The sequence below is a fragment of the Oncorhynchus gorbuscha genome, linkage group LG13 (assembly GCF_021184085.1).
Source record: "Oncorhynchus gorbuscha isolate QuinsamMale2020 ecotype Even-year linkage group LG13, OgorEven_v1.0, whole genome shotgun sequence".
Classification (NCBI taxonomy): domain Eukaryota; kingdom Metazoa; phylum Chordata; class Actinopteri; order Salmoniformes; family Salmonidae; genus Oncorhynchus; species Oncorhynchus gorbuscha.
Window position 1 is genome coordinate 37120336 of NC_060185.1, and position 21833 is coordinate 37142168.

The 21833-nt window shown below is 46.4% G+C and overlaps 1 protein-coding gene across 1 annotated transcript in view; it reads right to left on the reverse strand.

The window, feature by feature from the left end:
• Window positions 1-21833, reverse strand: part of LOC123992820 (FRAS1-related extracellular matrix protein 2-like) — a 133604-nt gene that overhangs the window by 55089 nt on the left and 56682 nt on the right. The window contains exons 6-8 of the mRNA XM_046294361.1: window positions 16850-17080; window positions 6602-6727; window positions 6128-6379 (exon numbers count right to left, since the gene is read on the reverse strand). Coding sequence (XP_046150317.1) covers window positions 6128-6379; window positions 6602-6727; window positions 16850-17080 — 609 coding nt within the window. The remainder of the gene's footprint in view (window positions 1-6127; window positions 6380-6601; window positions 6728-16849; window positions 17081-21833) is intronic.

A 21833-nucleotide genomic window follows, 5' to 3' on the forward strand; every position in this document is an offset into this window, starting at 1 on the left:
CTGCATCTGTTGACGACACAAGTTGTTCTGCTTCCACGAGCACATCCAATGCTAGCATCAGTAATTCTACATTTGTTGTTAGCCCAGCTAGCATGGACACTGACAGGTTGTGAATCTGATGTGGCCGAAGAGCTACTGCCCCCTTACCTGGGAAAGCACAGAACAACAGACAGGGACGTTGCACCATCGAAGAGATGCATATATGATGAGAACTACATTGGTTTGGGGTTCACTTATATTGGGAGTAGTGCCTTTCCTCAGCCACAGTGTGTTATATGTGCAAAAGTACTATATCACAACTCGATGAAACCATCACTCTTGCGCTTACATTTAGAAAAATAAAACATGCCAATTTGAAAAATAAGCAATGGGAGTTTTTGGAGCGAGAATTATGATGACTTTCGAGTAGTAAGACGTATAAAAGCAACAGATACCATTAATAAGAAGGGGCTAGAAGCGTCTTATATGGTGAACTACCGAGGGGCTAGGACAGACAAGTCCAATACTTTTGTGGAGAACTTAATCCTTCCTGCTGCCACAGATATGGCTGGGACAATGCTGTTGGAAAATACCCCCAAAACCATACAGACAATGCCTCCATCAAACAACACTGTTTCACGACGCATCAGTGACATGGCAGGAGATGCTTTGAAACAATTACTGCTTCGCATACAAGCCAGTGAATTCTATGCGTTACAGCTGGATGAGTCAACAGACGTAGCGGGCCTGGCACAGCTCCTGGTATATGTCTGTTACAGCTGGATGAGTCAACAGGCCTGGTACAGCTCCTGGTATATGTCTGTTACAGCTGGATGAGTCAACAGACGTAGCGGGCCTGGCACAGCTCCTGGTATATGTCTGTTACAGCTGGATGAGTCAACAGACCTGCCGGGCCTGGCACAGCTCCTGGTATATGTCTGTTACAGCTGGATGAGTCAACAGGCCTGGCACAGCACCTGGTATATGTCTGTTACAGCTGGATGAGTCAACAGATGTAGCGGCCCTGGCACAGCTCCTGGTATATGTCTGTTACAGCTGGATGAGTCAACAGGCCTGGCACAGCTCCTGGTATATGTCTGTTACAGCTGGATGAGTCAACAGATGTAGCGGGCCTGGCACAGCTCCTGGTATATGTCTGTTACAGCTGGATGAGTCAACAGACGTAGCGGGCCTGGCACAGCTCCTGGTATATGTCTGTTACAGCTGGATGAGTCAACAGGCCTGGCACAGCTCCTGGTATATGTCTGTTACAGCTGGATGAGTCAACAGGCCTGGCACAGCTCCTGGTATATGTCTGTTACAGCTGGATGAGTCAACAGATGTAGCGGGCCTGGCACAGCTCCTGGTATATGTCTGTTACAGCTGGATGAGTCAACAGATGTAGCGGGCCTGGCACAGCTCCTGGTATATATCTGTTACAGCTGGATGAGTCAACAGATGTAGCGGGCCTGGCACAGCTCCTGGTATATGTCTGTTACAGCTAGATGAGTCAACAGATGTAGCGGGCCTGGCACAGCTCCTGGTATATGTCTGTTACAGCTGGATGAGTCAACAGATGTAGTGGGCCTGGCACAGCTCCTGGTATATGTCTGTTACAGCTGGATGAGTCAACAGATGTAGTGGGCCTGGCACAGCTCCTGGTATATGTCTGTTACAGCTGGATGAGTCAACAGGCCTGGCACAGCTCCTGGTATATGTCTGTTACAGCTGGATGAGTCAACAGACGTAGCGGGCCTGGCACAGCTCCTGGTATATGTCTATTAAAGCTGGATGAGTCAACAGATGTAGCGGGCCTGGCACAGCTCCTGGTATATGTCTGTTACAGCTGGATGAGTCAACAGATGTAGCGGGCCTGGTACAGCTCCTGGTATATGTCTGTTACAGCTGGATGAGTCGACAGATGTAGCGGGCCTGGCACAGCTCCTGGTATATGTCTGTTACAGCTGGATGAGTCAACAGACGTAGCGGGCCTGGCACAGCTCCTGGTATATGTCTGTTACAGCTGGATGAGTCAACAGATGTAGCGGGCCTGGCACAGCTCCTGGTATCTGTCTGTTACATCTGGATGAGTCAACAGACGTAGCGGGCCTGGCACAGCTCCTGGTATATGTCTGTTACAGCTAGATGAGTCAACAGACGTAGCGGGCCTGGCACAGCTCCTGGTATATGTCTGTTACAGCTGGATGAGTCAACAGATGTAGCGGGCCTGGCACAGCTCCTGGTATATGTCTGTTACAGCTGGATGAGTCAACAGGCCTGGCACAGCTCCTGGTATATGTCTGTTACAACTGGATGAGTCAACAGACGTAGCGGGCCTGGCACAGCTCCTGGTATATGTCTGTTACAGCTGGATGAGTCAACAGATGTAGCGGGCCTGGCACAGCTCCTGGTATATGTCTGTTACAGCTGGATGAGTCAACAGGCCTGGCACAGCTCCTGGTATATGTCTGTTACAGCTGGATGAGTCAACAGATGTAGCGGGCCTGGCACAGCTCCTGGTATATGTCTGTTACAGCTGGATGAGTCAACAGGCCTGGCACAGCTCCTGGTATATGTCTGTTACAGCTGGATGAGTCAACAGGCCTGGCACAGCTCCTGGTATATGTCTGTTACAGCTGGATGAGTCAACAGGCCTGGCACAGCTCCTGGTATATGTCTGTTACAGCTGGATGAGTCAACAGATGTAGCGGGCCTGGCACAGCTCCTGGTATATGTCTGTTACAGCTGGATGAGTCAACAGATGTAGCGGGCCTGGCACAGCTCCTGGTATATGTCTGTTACAGCTGGATGAGTCAACAGGCCTGGCACAGCTCCTGGTATATGTCTGTTACAGCTGGATGAGTCAACAGATGTAGCGGGCCTGGCACAGCTCCTGGTATATGTCTGTTACAGCTGGATGAGTCAACAGACGTAGCGGGCCTGGCACAGCTCCTGGTATATGTCTGTTACAGCTGGATGAGTCAACAGGCCTGGCACAGCTCCTGGTATATGTCTGTTACAGCTGGATGAGTCAACAGGTGTAGCGGGCCTGGCACAGCTCCTGGTATATGTCTGTTACAGCTGGATGAGTCAACAGACGTAGCGGGCCTGGCACAGCTCCTGGTATATGTCTGTTACAGCTGGATGAGTCAACAGGCCTGGCACAGCTCCTGGTATATGTCTGTTACAGCTGGATGAGTCAACAGATGTAGCGGGCCTGGCACAGCTCCTGGTATATGTCCATTACGTTTATGGAAGGTCAATTCAGGAAGACATCCTCTTCTGCAAACCATTGGAAACCAGAACAACAGGAGAGGATATGTTTAAAGTACTGGACAGCTTTGTGACATCAAATGGACTTTGGTGGTCAAGATGTGTTGGTAACTGTACTGATGGTGCAAAGCCATGACAGGTAGACATAGTGGAGTGGTAACGTGCGTGCAAGCAGTTACTCCCAACGCCACTTGGGTACACTGCAGCATTCACCGAGAGGTGAAAGGAATGCCTGACAGCTTAAAAGACGTTTTGGACAGTACAGTGAAAATGGTTAACTTTGTTAAAGCAAGGCCCCTGAACTCTCATGTATTTTCTGCACTATGTAGCGACCAATGTAACGCTTTTACAACATACAGAAGTGTGCTGATTATCAAGGGGCAAAATATTGTCCATTTTGAAAAAATTGAGAGACGACCTTAAATATTTCTTTACTGACCATAATTTTCAATTATCTGACCGCTTGCATGATGATGAGTTTATCACACGACTGGCCTATCTGGGTGAATGATCTGGATCTAGGATTACAGGGCCTCTCTTCAACTATATTCAATGTGCAGAACAAAATTGAGGCTATGATTAAGAAGTTGGAGCTCTTCTCTGTCTGCATTAACCTCTTGCTCCTACCTGACACGCAGGCGTCCCATCTAGACATCTGGAAATGCAAATACGCTACGCTAAATGCTAATAGCACTCGTTAAAACCCAAACGTTCATTAAAATACACATGCAGGGTATTGAATTAAAGCTACACTTGTTGTGAATCCAGGCAACAAGTCAGATTTTTAAAATGCTTTTCGGCGAAAGCATGAGAAGCTATTATCTGATAGCATGTAACACCACAAAAGACCCGCAGGGGACGTAAACAAAATAATTAGCATAGTCGGCGCTACACAAAACGCACAAATAAAATATAAAACATTCATTACCTTTGACCATCTTCTTTGTTGGCACTCCTAGATGTCCCATAAACATCACTATTGGGTCTTTTTTTATTAAATCCATATATAGCGTAGATATCGATCTATGAAGACTGTGTGATCAACGGAAAAAAATTGTGTTTTATAACGTAACGTCATTTTTTTTAATTAAAAAAGTTGACGATAAACTTTCACAAAACACTTCGAAATACTTTTGTAATGCAACTTTAGGTATTAGTAAACGTTAATAAGCGATCAAATTGATCACGAGGCGATGTATATTCTATAGCTGTACGTCTGGAAATAATGTCCGGGTAAATCTCAACCAAAATATCCGGTCGGAGACCGGAAGAACTGCGCTGCCTTGTGTCTGTTTGACCAAGAAACAAATCGTAGTCAAATGACAAGACTGTTGACATCGTGTGGAAGCTGTAGGTATTGCAACCTCGGCCCCATTTAATGTGGTTCACGTTTAACAATTGGTTGAAGTGGCGCATGGATATATTTTCCCATTTTCAGTGATAACTGGATTCGTTATCCCTTTCATGCCCTGCCTCCAGTCCCACTTACCGATATCTGAACAAGACAGTCTCATCGAAATTGCAACAACCGGTTCTGTGAAAATTGAATTTAAATCAGAAGCCACTGCCAGATTTCGATGAGAGTATCCAGCCTTGGCAAATCGCGCTGTTAAGACACTGATGCCCTTTGCAACCAGGTACCTATGTAAGAGTGGATTCTCAGCCCTCAGTAGCATGACAACTAAATACAGTCACAGACTGTGTGTGTGGAAAATGCTTTGAGACTGAGACTCTCTTCAATACAACCCAACATTTCAGAGTTATGTGCATCCTTTCAGTCACACCCTTCTCATTAACCTGTGGTGAGTTATTCACCATTTTTTGATGAATAAATAACTACGTTTTATATGTAAGATGGCTAAATGAAGAGCAAAATTATTGATTATTATTATTTGTGCCCTGGTCCTATAAGAGCTCTTTGTCACTTCCCACGAGCCGGATTGTGACAAAAACTCACACTCATTCTTATGTTTAATAAATGTATGGTATAGTGTGAGTGTGGCAGGCTTACAATGATGGCAAAAAACAACATGTGAGAGTGTGCTGACCCTGGTGTGCTGACCCTGGTGTGCTGACCCTGGTGTGCTGACCCTGGTGCTAAAGTGGGTACGCAGCTGGAGGTTTAATGTTTGAAGGGGAACGGGACTATAAAAAGTTTGGTAACCACGGCCCTCTTGGTTTCATTCAGCTGGTACTACATCATTTCTGTACTTCAAGTGTACCTGTATCCGTCAGCATAGTACCACATAAATCATTAATTATACCAATGATTTTTTATTTCACAAGTTATTTAAAAGTTTAGAGTTTTCTGTTCATCTAAAGGATACAATGAACCAATACATCAATACAAAACCACATCCAAACGATGGGAGCTTCTATTGGTAAAGTCATGAATTCCCTTTGCCTGAGGTGTATAGGTGGGTGTGTGTGTGTGTGTGAACCTTTCGAAGGTCCCCTGATCTATCTGTTCTAGATGTTTCATGAAAACTATTAAAGTGTAAATGTGCCTTTTCACACAACATGTCAACTGTCTCCTTTGCGAATAAGCAAACTGAAATAACAACACGTCTGCTAACATTGTTGTCTTTATTGTTGTCTTTAACATAATCTGCCAGAGGTGACAGGACAGGATAAAAAAAAAAGTTCTTACTCTCACATTGTGAAAAATAAATGACCCAGATGGCATCCTATATCCTATAAAGTGAACTACTCTGGTCGAAAGTAGTGCCCTACATAGGGAATAGGGTGCCATTTGAGATGCAAGCCTAGTCTATTCAAGAGCGATATTAACACTTTCCTCAGCTGGTAACTATTATTCTGTCCTCCAGGCGAGAGGTTTGAAAGGTCAAAGGTGAAAAGTGAAGGGCCATCTTACCGTCGTCCAGGTCAGGTATGATGGTGACCCTGGCAGTGTGGTACTCCTGTCTCAGCTGGCCTCCCATGGGCATACTGAGGGTAACGTTGAAGCTCTCCTCCTCTTCATACAGAGAGTCATCTATGATCACCACACGACAGGAACTCTCCGTCTCGCCCTTATCGAAGCGCAGGACACTGTTGTGTTCCTCAGGTCTGGATATGTAGTCAGAGTAGGACAGGACTGTAGAGGGGATAGTCCCTGTAGCTGTGGCTGTAGGAGAGAGGAAAGGAGAGAGGGATGAGAAGAGAGGGAGGTGTGTGTGTGTGTGTGTGTGTGTGTGTGTGTGTGTGTGTGTGTGTGTGTGTGTGTGTGTGTGTGTGTGTGTGTGTGTGTGTGTGTGTGTGTGTGTGTGTGTGTGTGTGTGTGTGTGTGTGTGTGTGTGTGTGTGTGTGTGTGTGTGTGTGTGTGTGCGTGCGTGTGTGTGGACTGTACCTTGCTGTGTGTAGCAGATGACCATGAGTTCCTGTGTGACGTCACCACTCCTGCGCACTGGGATCAGCAGCTCCCCGATGTCCTCCTCTATAGAGTAGACTGCAGACTGGATAAACACTGTCGACTCTGGGGAGGGGAGAGAGAGAGGGGGACAGACCTGAGGGAGTACTGGTCTGACAGACCCCAGAGAGTCCATCTGACTGTCCTGCTGAGTTTAGAGAGAGAGATCTTAAACTGTTATAATCTCTACAGACAGGGCCAGAAAGGACATCACGTTAAGTCGCTCTAAGATTCTGGCTACAGACAACACAAAGAGGGAGTTTTGTCCTCTGAGAGAGAGAGATGCAGTCGGCACCCCTAAAAATAAATGTCTCATTAAGGATCCCAGTAGGGGGAGACAGAGATGGAACGGAGAGAGAAGAGAGAGAGAGAGAGAGAGAGAGAGAGAGAGAGAGAGAGAGAGAGAGATTATGATTATTAGAAAGAGAGAGAGAGAGGAGGATCAGAGAGGACAGAGAGAGAGAGACTGGGACAGAGAGAGAGAGAGAGAGAGAGAGAGAGAGAGAGAGAGAGAGAGAGAGAGAGCAGGGGAGTGAGAGGGATTTTTTATTTTTTTATTTTTTTATTTCACCTTTATTTAACCAGGTAGGCTAGTTGAGAACAAGTTCTCATTTGCAACTGCGACCTGGCCAAGATAAAGCATAGCAGTGTGAACAGACAACACAGAGTTACACATGGAGTAAACAATTAACAAGTCAATAACACAGTAGGAATACCTGACTGAGGATCTCCAAAATTTGTCCCCAGAATCCCCAAGGGCAGTTTCAACTAGAACCAAAAAATTTGATCATCTTGGCCAAACTCGGTCACCTGGCTTCCAGAGGATTTAAAAAGGGGAGTCTATATACCTTGTGTTCAAAAGGCATGAGGTAGGCGAATAATTACAATTTTGCAGATTAACACTGGAGTGATAAATGATCAGATAGAGAGAGAGAGAAAGAGCGAGAGAGAGAGGGGTGGGGACAGAGCGAGAGAGAGAGAGAGAGAGAGAGAGAGAGAGAGAGAGAGAGAGAGAGAGAGAGAGAGAGAGGGGGACAGAGAGAGAGAGAGTGAGCGAGAGAGAGAAAGAGAGAGAGAGAGAGAGAGAGAGAGAGAGAGACCTGGATGCTCCTGCTCCAGTTTCAAGAGAGAGAGAGAGAGAGAGAGATGGACAGAGAGAGAGAGAGAGGGGGACAGAGAGAGAGAGAGAACCATGTGGAGAAGAGAGAGAGAGAGAGAGAGAGAGACTAGAGAGAGAGAGAGAGAGAGAGAGAGAGAGAGAGAGAGAGAGAGAGAGAGAGAGAGAGAGGGGGGGAGAGAGAGAGAGAGAGACAGAGAGAGAGAGGGGGGAGAGGGAGGGGGGGAGAGAGAGAAAGACAGAGAGACAGAGAGAGAGAGGGAGAGAGGGGAGAGAGAGAGAGAGAGAGGGACAGAGAGAGAGAGCGAGATAGAGAGAGGGGGACAGAGAGAGAGAGTGGGACAGAGAGAGAGAGAGAGGGACAGAGAGAGAGAGAGGGGGGACAGAGAGGTGGGGGGAGAGAGAGAGAAAGAGACAGAGAGAGAGAGAAAGAGGGGGACAGAGAGAGAGAGAGAGTGAGCGAGAGAGGGATAGAGAGAGAAAGAGCGAGAGAGAGAGGGGTGGGGACAGAGCGAGAGAGAGAGAGAGAGAGAGAGAGAGAGAGAGAGAGAGAGAGAGAGAGAGAGGGACAGAGAGAGAGAGAGAGAGAGAGAGTGGGACAGAGAGAGAAAGAGAGAGAGAGCGAGGGGGACAGAGAGAGAGAGAGAGAGAGGGACAGAGAGAGAGAGGGGGAGAGAGAGAGAGGGGAGAGAGAGAGAAAGACAGAGAGAGGGGGACAGAGAGAGAGGGGGGGACAGAGAGAGAGAGAGGGACAGAGAGAGAGAGGGAGAGAGAGAGAGAGAGAGAGAGAGAGAGAGAGAGAGAGAGAGAGAGAGAGAGAGAGAGAGAGAGAGAGAGAGAGAGAGAGAGAGAGAGAGAGAGAGAGAGAGAGAGAGAGAGAGAGAGGGACAGAGAGAGAGAGAGAGAGGGAGAGAGAGAGATAGAGACAGAGAGAGAGGGGGACAGAGAGAGAGAGGGGGACAGAGAGAGAGAGAGGGACAGAGAGAGAGAGGGGGAGAGAGAGGGGGAGAGAGAGAAAGAGAGAGAGAGACAGAGAGAGAGAGAGGGGTGGGGACAGAGCGAGAGAGAGAGAGAGAGAGAGCGATAAAACCATTACATCCTTCTCACATCCTTCTCATTATTTAATTAATACAGAAGTTATGCGGATGAGAAGAGGGTACAACAATGTGTTGAATATTTCTGTCCATTACAATATGTTGCTGCTGGTGCTCTGGTCCAGGCTCCTCCCTGAGGACAGAGGTCTATAAAGGATGTATTGACCCAGTGAACTGAGGCAGAAGACATAGTCTGCGTCGCAAATGGCACCCTATTTCCTATATACAGTAGTACATTCCTTTTGACCAGAGCCCTATGTAGGCCCTGGTCAAAAGTAGGGCACTATATTGGGAATAGGGCATCATTTGGGATCCATCCAGAGGATATGATGACTAACATCAGTGGTTGGCACAGACAACTACCCAGAAGCCTCTCTGATTTGACAACTGACACACAGGGACCAATCAGGGAATATATATATGCATTTAGTGAATTGTTCATAGGAAAATTCCAGCTTCCGTACTGTAGACTTCAAATGTGAAGAAGGACCATTTTTATTCATTTTACCTTTATTTAACTTGGCAAGTCAGTTAAGAACAAATTCTTATTTTTAATGATGGCCTAGGAACAGTGGGTTCAGGGTTCTTGTCAGCTAGGGGATTTGAACTTGCAACCTTCCGTTCACTAGTCCAACACTCTAACCACTAGGCTACCCTGCCGCCCAGTTAAAGTGGGCCTAGATAATAAACCTGACGTGTCTTGATTCTGTTAGCAAGCAGAGACCTGTTCAAACCATTGGTCTTTTTAAAAAGTTTGTGTTAGTCACTCCCCCTGTCCTGTCCTTTCCTCTCCTTATCTCTTTCTCTCCTCTCCTCCTTTACTCTGCATATCGAGACTGTGTCTAAGTTACTAGACCTGAGTTACATCCCAGAGGCCTACACTAAGAAGTACCTACCCCACATAGACAAGTTTACAATATTCTTTCTATCACTGTTATGCTTCTTCTTAAAACCTATTCTTTACTCTAATTGTGAATCTGGTCATCTGTGCTAATAAGGTGACAGTGTGCTAGCAGGGCCTGAACTCTCACAACCCCCAACAGTCCCACCTGACCAATTACTGTCTGACCAGGACACTGGACCAATGGCTCCCTGCCCTTCCCAGCCCGGTCTTGACTAAATAAGTAGATGTTCTACCTCCTACTCAGGCTAGCAGAACATACAAGCTTATAGCCCTTAATAGCAGCTCCTACCAAGGCTCATAACAAGACTGACAGGCCTTCATGTGGAGAGCTTCTCTCTCTCTCTCTCTCTCTCATTCTCTCTCTCTCTCTCTCTCTCTCTCTCTCTCTCTCTCTCTCTCTCTCTCTCTCTCTCTCTCTCTCTCTCTCTCTCTCTCTCGCTCTCTCTCAATTTGAACTCAGATTCACATTTAAAGGAGCTGCTAGAACCTGGGTCAGTTGTAATGTTGTTGTAATGTAAGTCCCAAATGGCACCCTATTCCATATGTGGAGCACTCCTTTTTACCTGGGCCCATAGGGCTCTCGTCAAAGTAGTGCACTAAAAAGGGAATAGGCTGCCATTTGAGACACAGATGTATTCTGAGAAGCTGGGAAATCATGGAAATCTAAAATAGCATGTTGATATGTTAATGTGTAAATATACATGTTTGTGGACATGAAGCAAAACTATATGTTAATGTGTAATGGCCAAATCATAATATTGATATTACAGCTGCACCATCGAGAGCATCCTGGTTGCATCACTGCCTTGTATGGCAACTACTCAGCTTCCGACCACAAGGCTCGACAGAGTGTAGTGCGTACTGCCCAGTACATCACTGGGACCAAGCTTCCTGCCATCCAGGACCTCTATACCAGGCGGTGTCAGAGGAAGGCCCTAAAAATTGTCAAAGACTCCAGCCACCTCAGTCATAGACAGTAGTTCTCTCTGCTACCGCACGGCAAGCGGTACCGGAGCGCCAAGTCTAGGTCCAAGAGGCTTCCAAATAGCTTCTACCCCCAAACCATAAGATTCCTGAACAACAAATCAAATGGATACCCAGACTATTTGCATTGTCCCCCCACCTCCTCTTTTACTCTGCTGCTACTCTCTGTTTATTATCTATGCATAGTCACTTTAATAACTCTACCTACATGCACATATTACCTCAATTACCTCGACTAACCTGTGCCTCCGCACATTGACTCTGTACCGGTACCCCTTGTATATTGCCTCGCTATTATTATTTTACTGCTGCTCTTTAATGATTTGTTACTTTAATTTCTTATTATCACGACTTCCGGCCGAAATTGGTTCCGCTCCTGGTTCGGGCGGCATTTGGCGGTCAGCGACGCCGGTCTTTTAGCCATCATTGATCCATTTTTCATTTTCCATTTGTTTTGTCTTGTCTTCCCACACACCTGGTTTCAATTCCATCATTACATGTTGTGTATTTAACCCTCTGTTCCCCCCATGTCCTTGTCTGGAATTGTTTATTTTAAGTGCTTGTGCACGTTATTTCTGGTGTGCGACGGGTTTTGTACCCATTGTATTGATTGTTCTGTTTACGGTGATTTTTATTATTAAACTGCGCCGTAACACAGTTTTTGTTCTCCTGCGCCTGACTTCTCTGCCGCCAGTATGCACTCATTACACTTATATATATAAAAAACATGTTTTACATTTTTATATTAGTGTATCATTTATTTTATTTGTAAATTTTTCTCCATCTAAAAATAAATGTTTTCTTTAAAAAATATATATATATATTTTTTTGTTTAAGTATTTTTTCCTAAAACTGCATTGTTGGTTAAGGGCTTGTAAGTAAGGATTTCACTGTAACACCTGTTGTATTTGGCACATGTGGCAAATACAATTTGACTTAACTTGATAGCTGCATGTTATCTTAATTTTCCTCGAGGGACTAGTGTTTTGTGAGACAAACAATACCATCCTCCATACATTTTACATCCTTGTTTGCTAAGTCAAACAACACCGCTGGTTCTGCTCACACTGCCCTACCCTGTGCTCTGACCTCTTTCTCCCCTCTCTCTCCAGATGAAATCTCGCGTCTTGTGACGGCCGGCCGCCCAACAACCTGCCCGCTCGACCCTATCCCCTCCTCTCTTCTCCAGACCATTTCCGGAGACCTTCTCCCTTACCTCACCTCGCTCATCAACTTATCCCTGACCGCTGGCTACGTCCCTTCCGTCTTCAAGAGAGCGAGAGTTGCACCCCTTCTGAAAAAACCTACACTCGATCCCTCCGATGTCAACAACTACAGACCAGTATCCCTTCTTTCTTTTCTCTCCAAAACTCTTGAACGTGCCGTCCTTGGTCAGCTCTCCCGCTATCTCTCTCAGAATGACCTTCTTGATCCAAATCAGTCAGGTTTCAAGACTAGTCATTCAACTGAGACTGCTCTTCTCTGTATCACGGAGGCGCTCCACACCGCTAAAGCTAACTCTCTCTCCTCTGCTCTCATCCTTCTAGACCTATCGGCTGCCTTCGATACTGTGAACCATCAGATCCTCTTCTCCACCCTCTCCGAGTTGGGCATCTCCGGCGCGGCCCACGCTTGGATTGCGTCCTACCTGACAGGTCGCTCCTACCAGGTGGCGTGGCGAGAATCTGTCTCCTCACCACGCGCTCTCACCACTGGTGTCCCCCAGGGCTCTGTTCTAGGCCCTCTCCTATTCTCGCTATACACCAAGTCACTTGGCTCTGTCATAGCCTCACATGGTCTCTCCTATCATTGCTATGCAGACGACACACAATTAATCTTCTCCTTTCCCCTTCTGATGACCAGGTGGCGAATCGCATCTCTGCATGTCTGGCAGACATATCAGTGTGGATGACGGATCACCACCTCAAGCTGAACTTCGGCAAGACGGAGCTGCTCTTCCTCCCGGGGAAGGACTGCCCGTTCCATGATCTCGCCATCACGGTTGACAACTCCATTGTGTCCTCCTCCCAGAGCGCTAAGAACCTTGGCGTGATCCTGGACAACACCCTGTCGTTCTCAACTAACATCAAGGCGGTGGCCCGTTCCTGTAGGTTCATGCTCTACAACATCCGCAGAGTACGACCCTGCCTCACACAGGAAGCGGAGCAGGTCCTAATCCAGGCACTTGTCATCTCCCGTCTGGATTACTGCAACTCGCTGTTGGCTGGGCTCCCTGCCTGTGCCATTAAACCCCTACAACTCATCCAGAACGCCGCAGCCCGTCTAGTGTTCAACCTTCCCAAGTTCTCTCACGTCACCCCGCTCCTCCGCTCTCTCCACTGGCTTCCAGTTGAAGCTCGCATCCGCTACAAGACCATGGTGCTTGCCTACGGAGCTGTGAGGGGAACGGCACCTCAGTACCTCCAGGCTCTGATCAGGCCCTACACCCAAATAAGGGCACTGCGTTCATCCACCTCTGGCCTGCTCGCCTCCCTACCACTGAGGAAGTACAGTTCCCGCTCAGCTCAGTCAAAACTGTTCGCTGCTCTGGCTCCCCAATGGTGGAACAAACTCCCTCACGACGCCAGGACAGCGGAGTCAATCACCACCTTCCGGAGACACCTGAAACCCCACCTCTTTAAGGAATACCTAGGATAGGATAAAATAATCCTTCTCACCCCCCCCCCCCTTAAAATATTTAGATGCACTATTGTAAAGTGGTTGTTCCACTGGATGTCATAAGGTGAATGCACCAATTTGTAAGTCGCTCTGGATAAGAGCGTCTGCTAAATGACTTAAATGTATGTAAATGTACATTTTAACCAATGTAAGTTGTTGACAGAATATTCCTCCTCTCACACAGGGGGACCCCAGAGGGGGAAGTAGAGGAGAGGCATCATTTATATGTACATTATGCAAGACCTCCCTTCCTCAGACTTCCAACTACAGTATCACAGGGGAAGGAACGGCTTAGCTGCTGTTTTTAAAAACCTTGTTTGTCTGAACTGTATTTAGATACTTTGACTACTGTACGTCCCTAATATCACCCTAGTCCCTATGTTGTGGGAATATGGTGCCATTTGGGACACAACCGTTGTGTAAACAACATGAGAAGCCTGGGAAGTCTCCAGTCTAGTGTTCTCCATACATACCCTGGGTCTGACCCTAACCTTGGGATTCTCCATACCCAATTTAACTGTATTTATTTATTTAACCGTGTTAATTTACCTTTCTGGGGGAAACAACTTCCCATATGGACTATTGTTACAGTGTTACTGATCCCTAAATCTAACCTGTTGTTACAGTGTTACTGATCCCTAAATCTAACCTGTTGTTACAGTGTTACTGATCCCTAAATCAAACCTGTTGTTACAGTGTTACTGATCCCTAAATCTAACCTGTTGTTACAGTGTTACTGATCCCTAAATCTAACCTGTTGTTACAGTGTTACTGATCCCTAAATCTAACCTGTTGTTACAGTGTTACTGATCCCTAAATCTAACCTGTTGTTACAGTGTTACTGATCCCTAAATCTAACCTGTTGTTACAGTGTTACTGATCCCTAAATCTAACCTGTTGTTACAGTGTTACTGATCCCTAAATCTAACCTGTTGTTACAGTGTTACTGATCCCTAAATCTAACCTGTTGTTACAGTGTTACTGATCCCTAAATCTAACCTGTTGTTACAGTGTTACTGATCCCTAAATCTAACCTGTTGTTACAGTGTTACTGATCCCTAAATCTAACCTGTTGTTACAGTGTTACTGATCCCTAAATCTAACCTGTTGTTACAGTGTTACTGATCCCTAAATCTAACCTGTTGTTACAGTGTTACTGATCCCTAAATCTAACCTGTTGTTACAGAACTCAGGTAACTGTTCCAAAATTCCCAGGCTCTGGAGCCAGGCCAGGGATTGATAAGAGGCAGAGAGCAGCTTCACTAACAGAGCAGCTTCACTAACAAAGAGCAGCTTCACTAACAGAGAGCAGCTTCACTAACAAACAGAAGCTTCACTAACAAAGAGCAGCTTCACTAACAGAGAGCAGCTTAACCAACAGAGAGCAGCTTCACTAACAAAGAGCAGCTTCACTAACAAGGAGCAGCTTCACTAACAGAGAGCAGCTTCACTAACAGAGAGCAGCTTCACTAACAGAGAGCAGCTTCACTAACAGAGAGCAGCTTCACTAACAGAGAGCAGCTTCACTAACAGAGAGCAGCTTCACTAACAGAGAGCAGCTTCACTAACAGAGAGCAGCTTCACTAACAGAGAGCAGCTTAACCAACAGAGAGCAGCTTCACTAACAAAGAGCAGCTTCACTAACAAGGAGCAGCTTCACTAACAGAGAGCAGCTTCACTAACAGAGAGCAGCTTCACTAACAAAGAGCAGCTTCACTAACAGAGTGCAGCTTCACTAACAGAGAGCAGCTTCACTAACAAAGAGCAGCTTCACTAACAGAGTGCAGCTTCACTAACAGAGTGCAGCTTCACTAACAGAGAGCAGCTTCACTAACAGAGAGCAGCTTCACTAACAGAGAGCAGCTTCACTCATGAAGAGCAGCTTCACTAACAGAGAGCAGCTTCACTAACAGAGTGCAGCTTCACTAACAGAGTGCAGCTTCACTAACAGAGAGCAACCTCACTAACAAAGAGCAGCTTCACTAACAGAGTGCAGCTTCACTAACAGAGTGCAGCTTCACTAACAGAGAGCAGCTTCACTAACAGAGAGCAGCTTCACTAACAGAGAGCAGCTTCACTCATGAAGAGCAGCTTCACTAACAGAGAGCAGCTTCACTAACAATGAGCAGCTTCACTAACAGAGTGCAGCTTCACTAACAGAGTGCAGCTTCACTAACAGAGAGCAGCCTCACTAACAAAGAGCAGCTTCACTAACAGAGTGCAGCTTCACTAACAGAGTGCAGCTTCACTAACAGAGAGCAGCTTCACTAACAGAGAGCAGCTTCACTAACAGAGTGCAGCTTCACTAACAGAGAGCAGCTTCACTAACAAAGAGCAGCTTCACTAACAAAGAGCAGCTTCACTAACAAAGAGCAGCTTCACTAACAAAGAGCAGCTTCACTAACAAAGAGCAGCTTCACTAACAAAGAGCAGCTTCACTAACAAAGAGCAGCTTCACTAACAGAGTGCAGCTTCACTAACAGAGTGCAGCTTCACTAACAGAGAGCAGCTTCACTAACAGAGTGCAGCTTCACTAACAGAGAGCAGCTTCACTAACAGAGTGCAGCTTCACTAACAGAGAGCAGCTTCACTAACAGAGAGCAGCTTCACTAATGAGGCTGACGAAGGTATTAAGGTATTTTATTTGGATCTATTAGCTCTCACTATTAGCTGTTGCAAAAGCAGCAGCTACTCTTCCTGGGGTCCACACAAAACATGAAACATTACATAATACAGAACATTAATAGACAAGAACAGCTCAAGGACAGAAATACATACATTTGTTTTTGTAAAGGAACAATACAGTACATTGGCACAAAATATCTAGGTCAAATAGGGGAGAGGCGTTGTGCTGAGAGGTGTTGCTTTATCTGTTTTTTGAAACCAGGTTTGCTGTTTATTTGAGCAATATGAGATGGAACGGAGTTCCATGCAATAATGGCTCTATATAATACTGTACACTTTCTTGAATTTGTTCTGGATTTGGGGACTGTGAAAAGACCCCTGGTGGCATGTCTGGTGGGGTAAGTGTGTGTGTCAGAGCTGTGTGTAAGTTGACTATGCAAACAATATGGGATTTTCAACACATGAATGTTTCATATAAAAATAGGAAGTGATACAGTCAGTCTCTCCTCAACTCTTAGCCAAGAGAGACTAGCAGCATAGTATTTATATCAGCCCTCTGATTACAATGAAGGTCCATGTTTTGTTATCCACTGACCTGGATGTTCTTACCCACCTACTATACAACCCTGCCTCTCCCATAGAGATAACCTCAGACCAATCATCTCTGCTAAGACTGATGAAGAGCCTACCTGTAGCAATGACTTATCAACCATTAGTCATTTGAACACAACACTGTTAAGACTGTTAAAACAAGCTACTCTGGATCATGGACCTGAAGTACATACCATCAGCTGGGTCGAGGATCTCCACAGTGGCTGTGTCAGGGAACTCCAGGGCAGCCATGACAGGTTCTGACAGAACAATCTGGAAGGCCTCAGACTGCTCGTACACTCCATCCTGCAGGATCCTCACCCTCCATGTGGCCGTGGTCTGACCTGGGTTAAACTGGACCTGCTTCTGGGCTTTACCACGGAAGTCCTTATCCTTCTCCGCCGTACCATCTCTGGTGCTGATGCCTGGGCAAGGAGGGAGGAGAGGAGAGAGGGGGCATAGAGGAAGAGGAAATGATTACATGTACTGTACATGAAACATTTGTTCTTACAATGTGGCATTCAACAAGATAAGATCAGAAGGCAGCATTCAGATATAAGAACCGGTCAATAACAGAGCCCAGACAGAGATGGGTCAGAGAAGCAGTCAGTGTTAGATGAAGTTGTGATGTGTGAACTAGCAGATGGCCCTGACGTGGACCAGGAGGAGGGGGTGGTAATCAGGACGTCACTCTCGATCTGGCCCCTAGTGGTCTGACTGAACACAGAGGACACTGTAATACATATTCCTAGGCCAGCAGCATACCACCCTGCATACCAGTGCTGGGTTGCTTCTGAAACTATGCAGGCTTGGTCCTGGTCAGTTCCTGGATGGGAGACCAGATGCTGCTGGAAGTGGTGATGGAGGGCCAGTAGGAGGCACTCTTTCCTCTGGTGTAAAAAATATCCCAATGCCCCAGGGCAGTGATTGGGGTGCCCTGTGGAGGGTGCTGTCTTTCGGATGGGATGTTAAACGGGTGTCCTGACTCTCTGAGGTTATTACAGATCCCGTGGCACTTATCGTAAGAGCAGGGGTGTTGACCCCGGTGTCCTGGCTAAAAATTCCCAATCTGGCCCTCAAACCATCACAGTCACCTAATACTCCCCAGATTACAATTGGCTCATTCATCCCCTGTAACTTTTCCGCAGGTCGTTGCTGTAAATGAGAACATGTTCTCAGTCAACTTACTTAATAAATCAATCAAATCTTACCAAGGTCAATTACCTACCATGCCACATTGGGAGATCGTTTTGCTTCCTTTCAAGCTACATTATCTTGACACAATTAAGCTATATTGTGGGTAAAGCAGAATCAACTTAAAACTATGCAGGTAGTGTAGAAGTATTGGTAGATCGACATTGTTGTTACTGCCCAGCCTACTGAGTCTAGCCTGCCCAGCATGCTGGTGGTAGTTTGTGCTGTTTGATCAGACTTGCTGTCACTGAGGGTTGGTGATGATGGCAGGACTCCTGCTGTTCAGCTAGCTACACAACCAGCTAGCTACACAACCAGCTAGTTACACACCCGGCTAGCTACACACCCGGCTAGCTACACAACCAGCTAGCTACACAACCAGCTAGTTACACACCCGGCTAGCTACACACCCGGCTAGCTACACAACCAGCTAGCTACACAACCAGCTAGCTTCACTGGCTGGCTCGCTCTGAGATAGACCAACACAAATATTAATTAATTAATTAATTAATAATAATAATAATAACAACAAACAAACACATTAATTAAGAAGCTAGATAAAGATAAAAGAGAGAGAGAGAGAGAAAGAGAGAAGATAACACTAAAGAGCTTCAACGGTGCACGGATGGAGGAGGAAATGTATGAGTTGGGGGAATTGGACCAAAATTACCATTTCATTCTTTGAAGTGAGCTTTGATATGCCTACACCAAGAAGGGAAATGGGCCCTGTACGTGTTCATGGGGCTGCTACAGTTCTTGCTGACATGTGTTCATAGATCACATGGATGAGCTCAACAGAGCCGAAATATATATCACCTGTCTTCAAAGAGCAGGCAGAGAAGCGGCTCCCTAACTCTGTCTAAATCCCAAATTAGACCCTATCCCCTACATAATGCGCTACTTTTTTACCAGAGCCCTATTTGGGTTCTGGTTAAAAGTAGTGCACTATATAGGGAATAGGATGCTATTTGGGACGCAAGCTCTGTCTCTCTCACAGCAGAAGGAGGACTACAGCTCCCTGATCCCAGAAGCAGCTCTGAGGCCTAGCAGCAGGCCTGGGTTTAAATACTATGACATTTTTGCTTTAGCCTATATAGCAGCAGGCTAGCTCTACATAACTGCTATACTAGCACCTCCCCTGGTGCACACAACTTTACCGAATGCCTCACAACGTCCAATAAAGAACCAGACATCCAGTTGAAAGTAGTGCGCTATATAGGGAATAGGGTGCCATTTGAGATGTATTCTAGATCAGGGCTGGCTCTGGCAGGCCTGCAAGCAGGGCTGGGATGGAGCAAATATCCTCTGTCTCCTCACTGTGTGAAGCACTGGCCTGAGATCAGTCAGCATGTCATCTCAGTACCAAGGCAGATGGGTTGTGGGTCTGTCAGACTGATCTGATGCCTGTGAGTCTGGTTCATCTGAAGGCTTGGCTTTCTCTTTCCATCTCCCTTCATCCTTTGAGGTTTGAGATCCATTAAACACATTGAGGAGCAGAAAGGACTGCCAGTGTGCGGTGTGTGCTTCTAGAGGTTTTCTGTGTCCCTATTGACACCATATTCCTTCTATAGTGGCCTACCATAGGTCTCTGGTTAAAAGTAGTGCACTACCTAGGGAATAGTGTGCCGTTTGGGATGTAGACCCACATTTCTCCTGTTCTAACCTCCTATAAGCACACAGCTGGAGAGCCAAAACATTTCACTGATGCAATGATGTTCGTTTGAGAAATATATCAATGTACTCTCAAATATTAATATCTTCAATATTTTTTAAAAACAGCTTCAGAAGTTTCCACGATATGGAATTGAGTTATTTATCGTCATAATCAGAAACGCTAATCAGTCAACCCATTAGAAGGGGGATAGAACCCTCTTCGTTGTGTTCTTCAAGAACAGTTCCTTAACTTGAATTATCTCTTGAAGAGGGCAGATCCTTGAGATAGTCTAATGGTCATATTATCTGCATACTCCCCTGAGAGACGGCGAGATAATTAGCAAGCAGAGACACAGGGCTGCTTCCCAATTGATACCCTATTTCCTATTTAGTTGTAACGGCTTTCTTGTGGAGAAGGAGAGTCGGACCAAAATGCAGCGTGATGATGATTCATGATATTTTAATGAAGGAAAAAACTATACATGAAGAAACGACAAAATAAATTAAATGTGAAAACCGAAACAGCCCTATCTGGTGCAGACTGGCAGATCTGGAAGAGTCTGGATGACTGGCAGATCTGGAAGAGTCTGGATGACTGGCAGATCTGGAAGAGTCTGGATGACTGGCAGATCTGGAAGTCTGCACCAGATAGGGCTGTTTCGGTTTTCACATTACATTTATTTTGTAGTTTCTTCATGTATAGTTTGTATAGTTTTTTCCGGAGTCTCCCTCCTGTTCAGCGCTGCCAGAGCCTTCCTCCTCTACAGCGCTGCTGGAGTCTCCTGCCTGTTCAGCGCAGCCAGAGCTGCCAGCTTGCATGGAGCAGCCTGGGCTGCCAGCCTGCATGGAGCAGCTAGAGCTGCCAGTCTGCATGGAGCAGCCAGAGCGGTCAGTCTGCATGGAGCAGCCAGAGCTGCCAGTCTGCACGGAGCAGCCTGAGCGGTCAGTCTGCATGGAGCAGCCAGAGCTGCCAGTCTGCACAGAGCTGTCAGTCTACAAGGAGCTGCCAGTCTGCAAGGAGCCGCCAGAGCTGCCAGCCTGCATGGAGCAGCCAGAGCCGCCAGTCTGCATGGAGCAGCCAGAGCTGCCAGTCTGCATGGAGCAGCCAGATACGTCAGTCTGCCAGGATCCGCCAGTCAGCCAGTCAGCCAGACTCTTCCAGATCTGCCAGTCAGCCAGACTCTTCCAGATCCGCCAATCAGCCAGGATCCGCCAGTCAGCCAGGATCTGCCAGAACCACCAGCTAGCCAGGATCTGCCAGAGCCTACTACCTGCCTGAGCTTCCTCTCGGTACTGGGCTTCCTCTCAGTACTGGGCTTCCTCTCAGTACTGGGCTTCCTCTCAGTACTGGGCTTCCCCTCAGTGCCAATCAAAGGACGCGTTACAGGGGGACTAAGACTTGGTTGGAGTGGGGTCCACGTCCCGAGCCGGAGCCGCCACCGTGGACAGACACCCACCCGGACCCTCCCCTATGGGTTTAGGTGTGCGGCCGCCTTGGTCTTAGTATTTTGTGTTTTCTTTATTTATTTGGTCAGGCCAGGGTGTGACATGGGTTTATTTTGTGGTGTGTTTTTGTATTGGGGTTTTAGTAGGTATTGGGATTGTGGCTGAGTAGGGTTGTCTAGGAAAGTCTATGGTTGCCTGAGGTGGTTCTTAATCAGAGGCAGGTGATTTTCATTGTCTCTGATTGGGAACCATATTTAGGCAGCCATATTCTTTGAGTGTTTCGTGGGTGATTGCTCCTGTCTCTGTGTTTGTTGTCACAAGATAGGCTGTATAGGGTTTCACGTTCCGTTTGTTGTTTTGTAGATTTAAGTTATTTCATGTATCGTTATTTTCCATTAAAGAACATGAGTAACCACCACGCTGCATTTTGGTCCGCTTCTCCTTCTACAGACGAACGTCGTTACATTAGTGCTGTACTTTAGTCCAGAGTCCTGTGGCCAACAATGGGCCCTGGTCAAAAGTAGTGCACTATATAGAGAATATTTCAGGCCATTTGGGATGCACACAGGAACAACACACCACAGCCTCAACACTAGCAAATACACAGTGAGACAAAGCTAGGGACAACTGAATACACCCGACCCATCTGATCTGACCTCAGACTTCAGCTATTCAAACTAGCACAGCTTTATTGACATCCCGAACGTATTAGGATTCTGGACAAAAACAATGAAAACAATACCAGTGGTGCCAGTAGTAGTCAGTCATAAAACCTTTGTTTTAAACCCTGTGTATAAAATTAGTGTTATAAAACGAAGGTTTACTGTTGTTATAAACCCTGTGTATAAACGTTGTGTTATAAAACTAAGGTTTACTATTGTTATA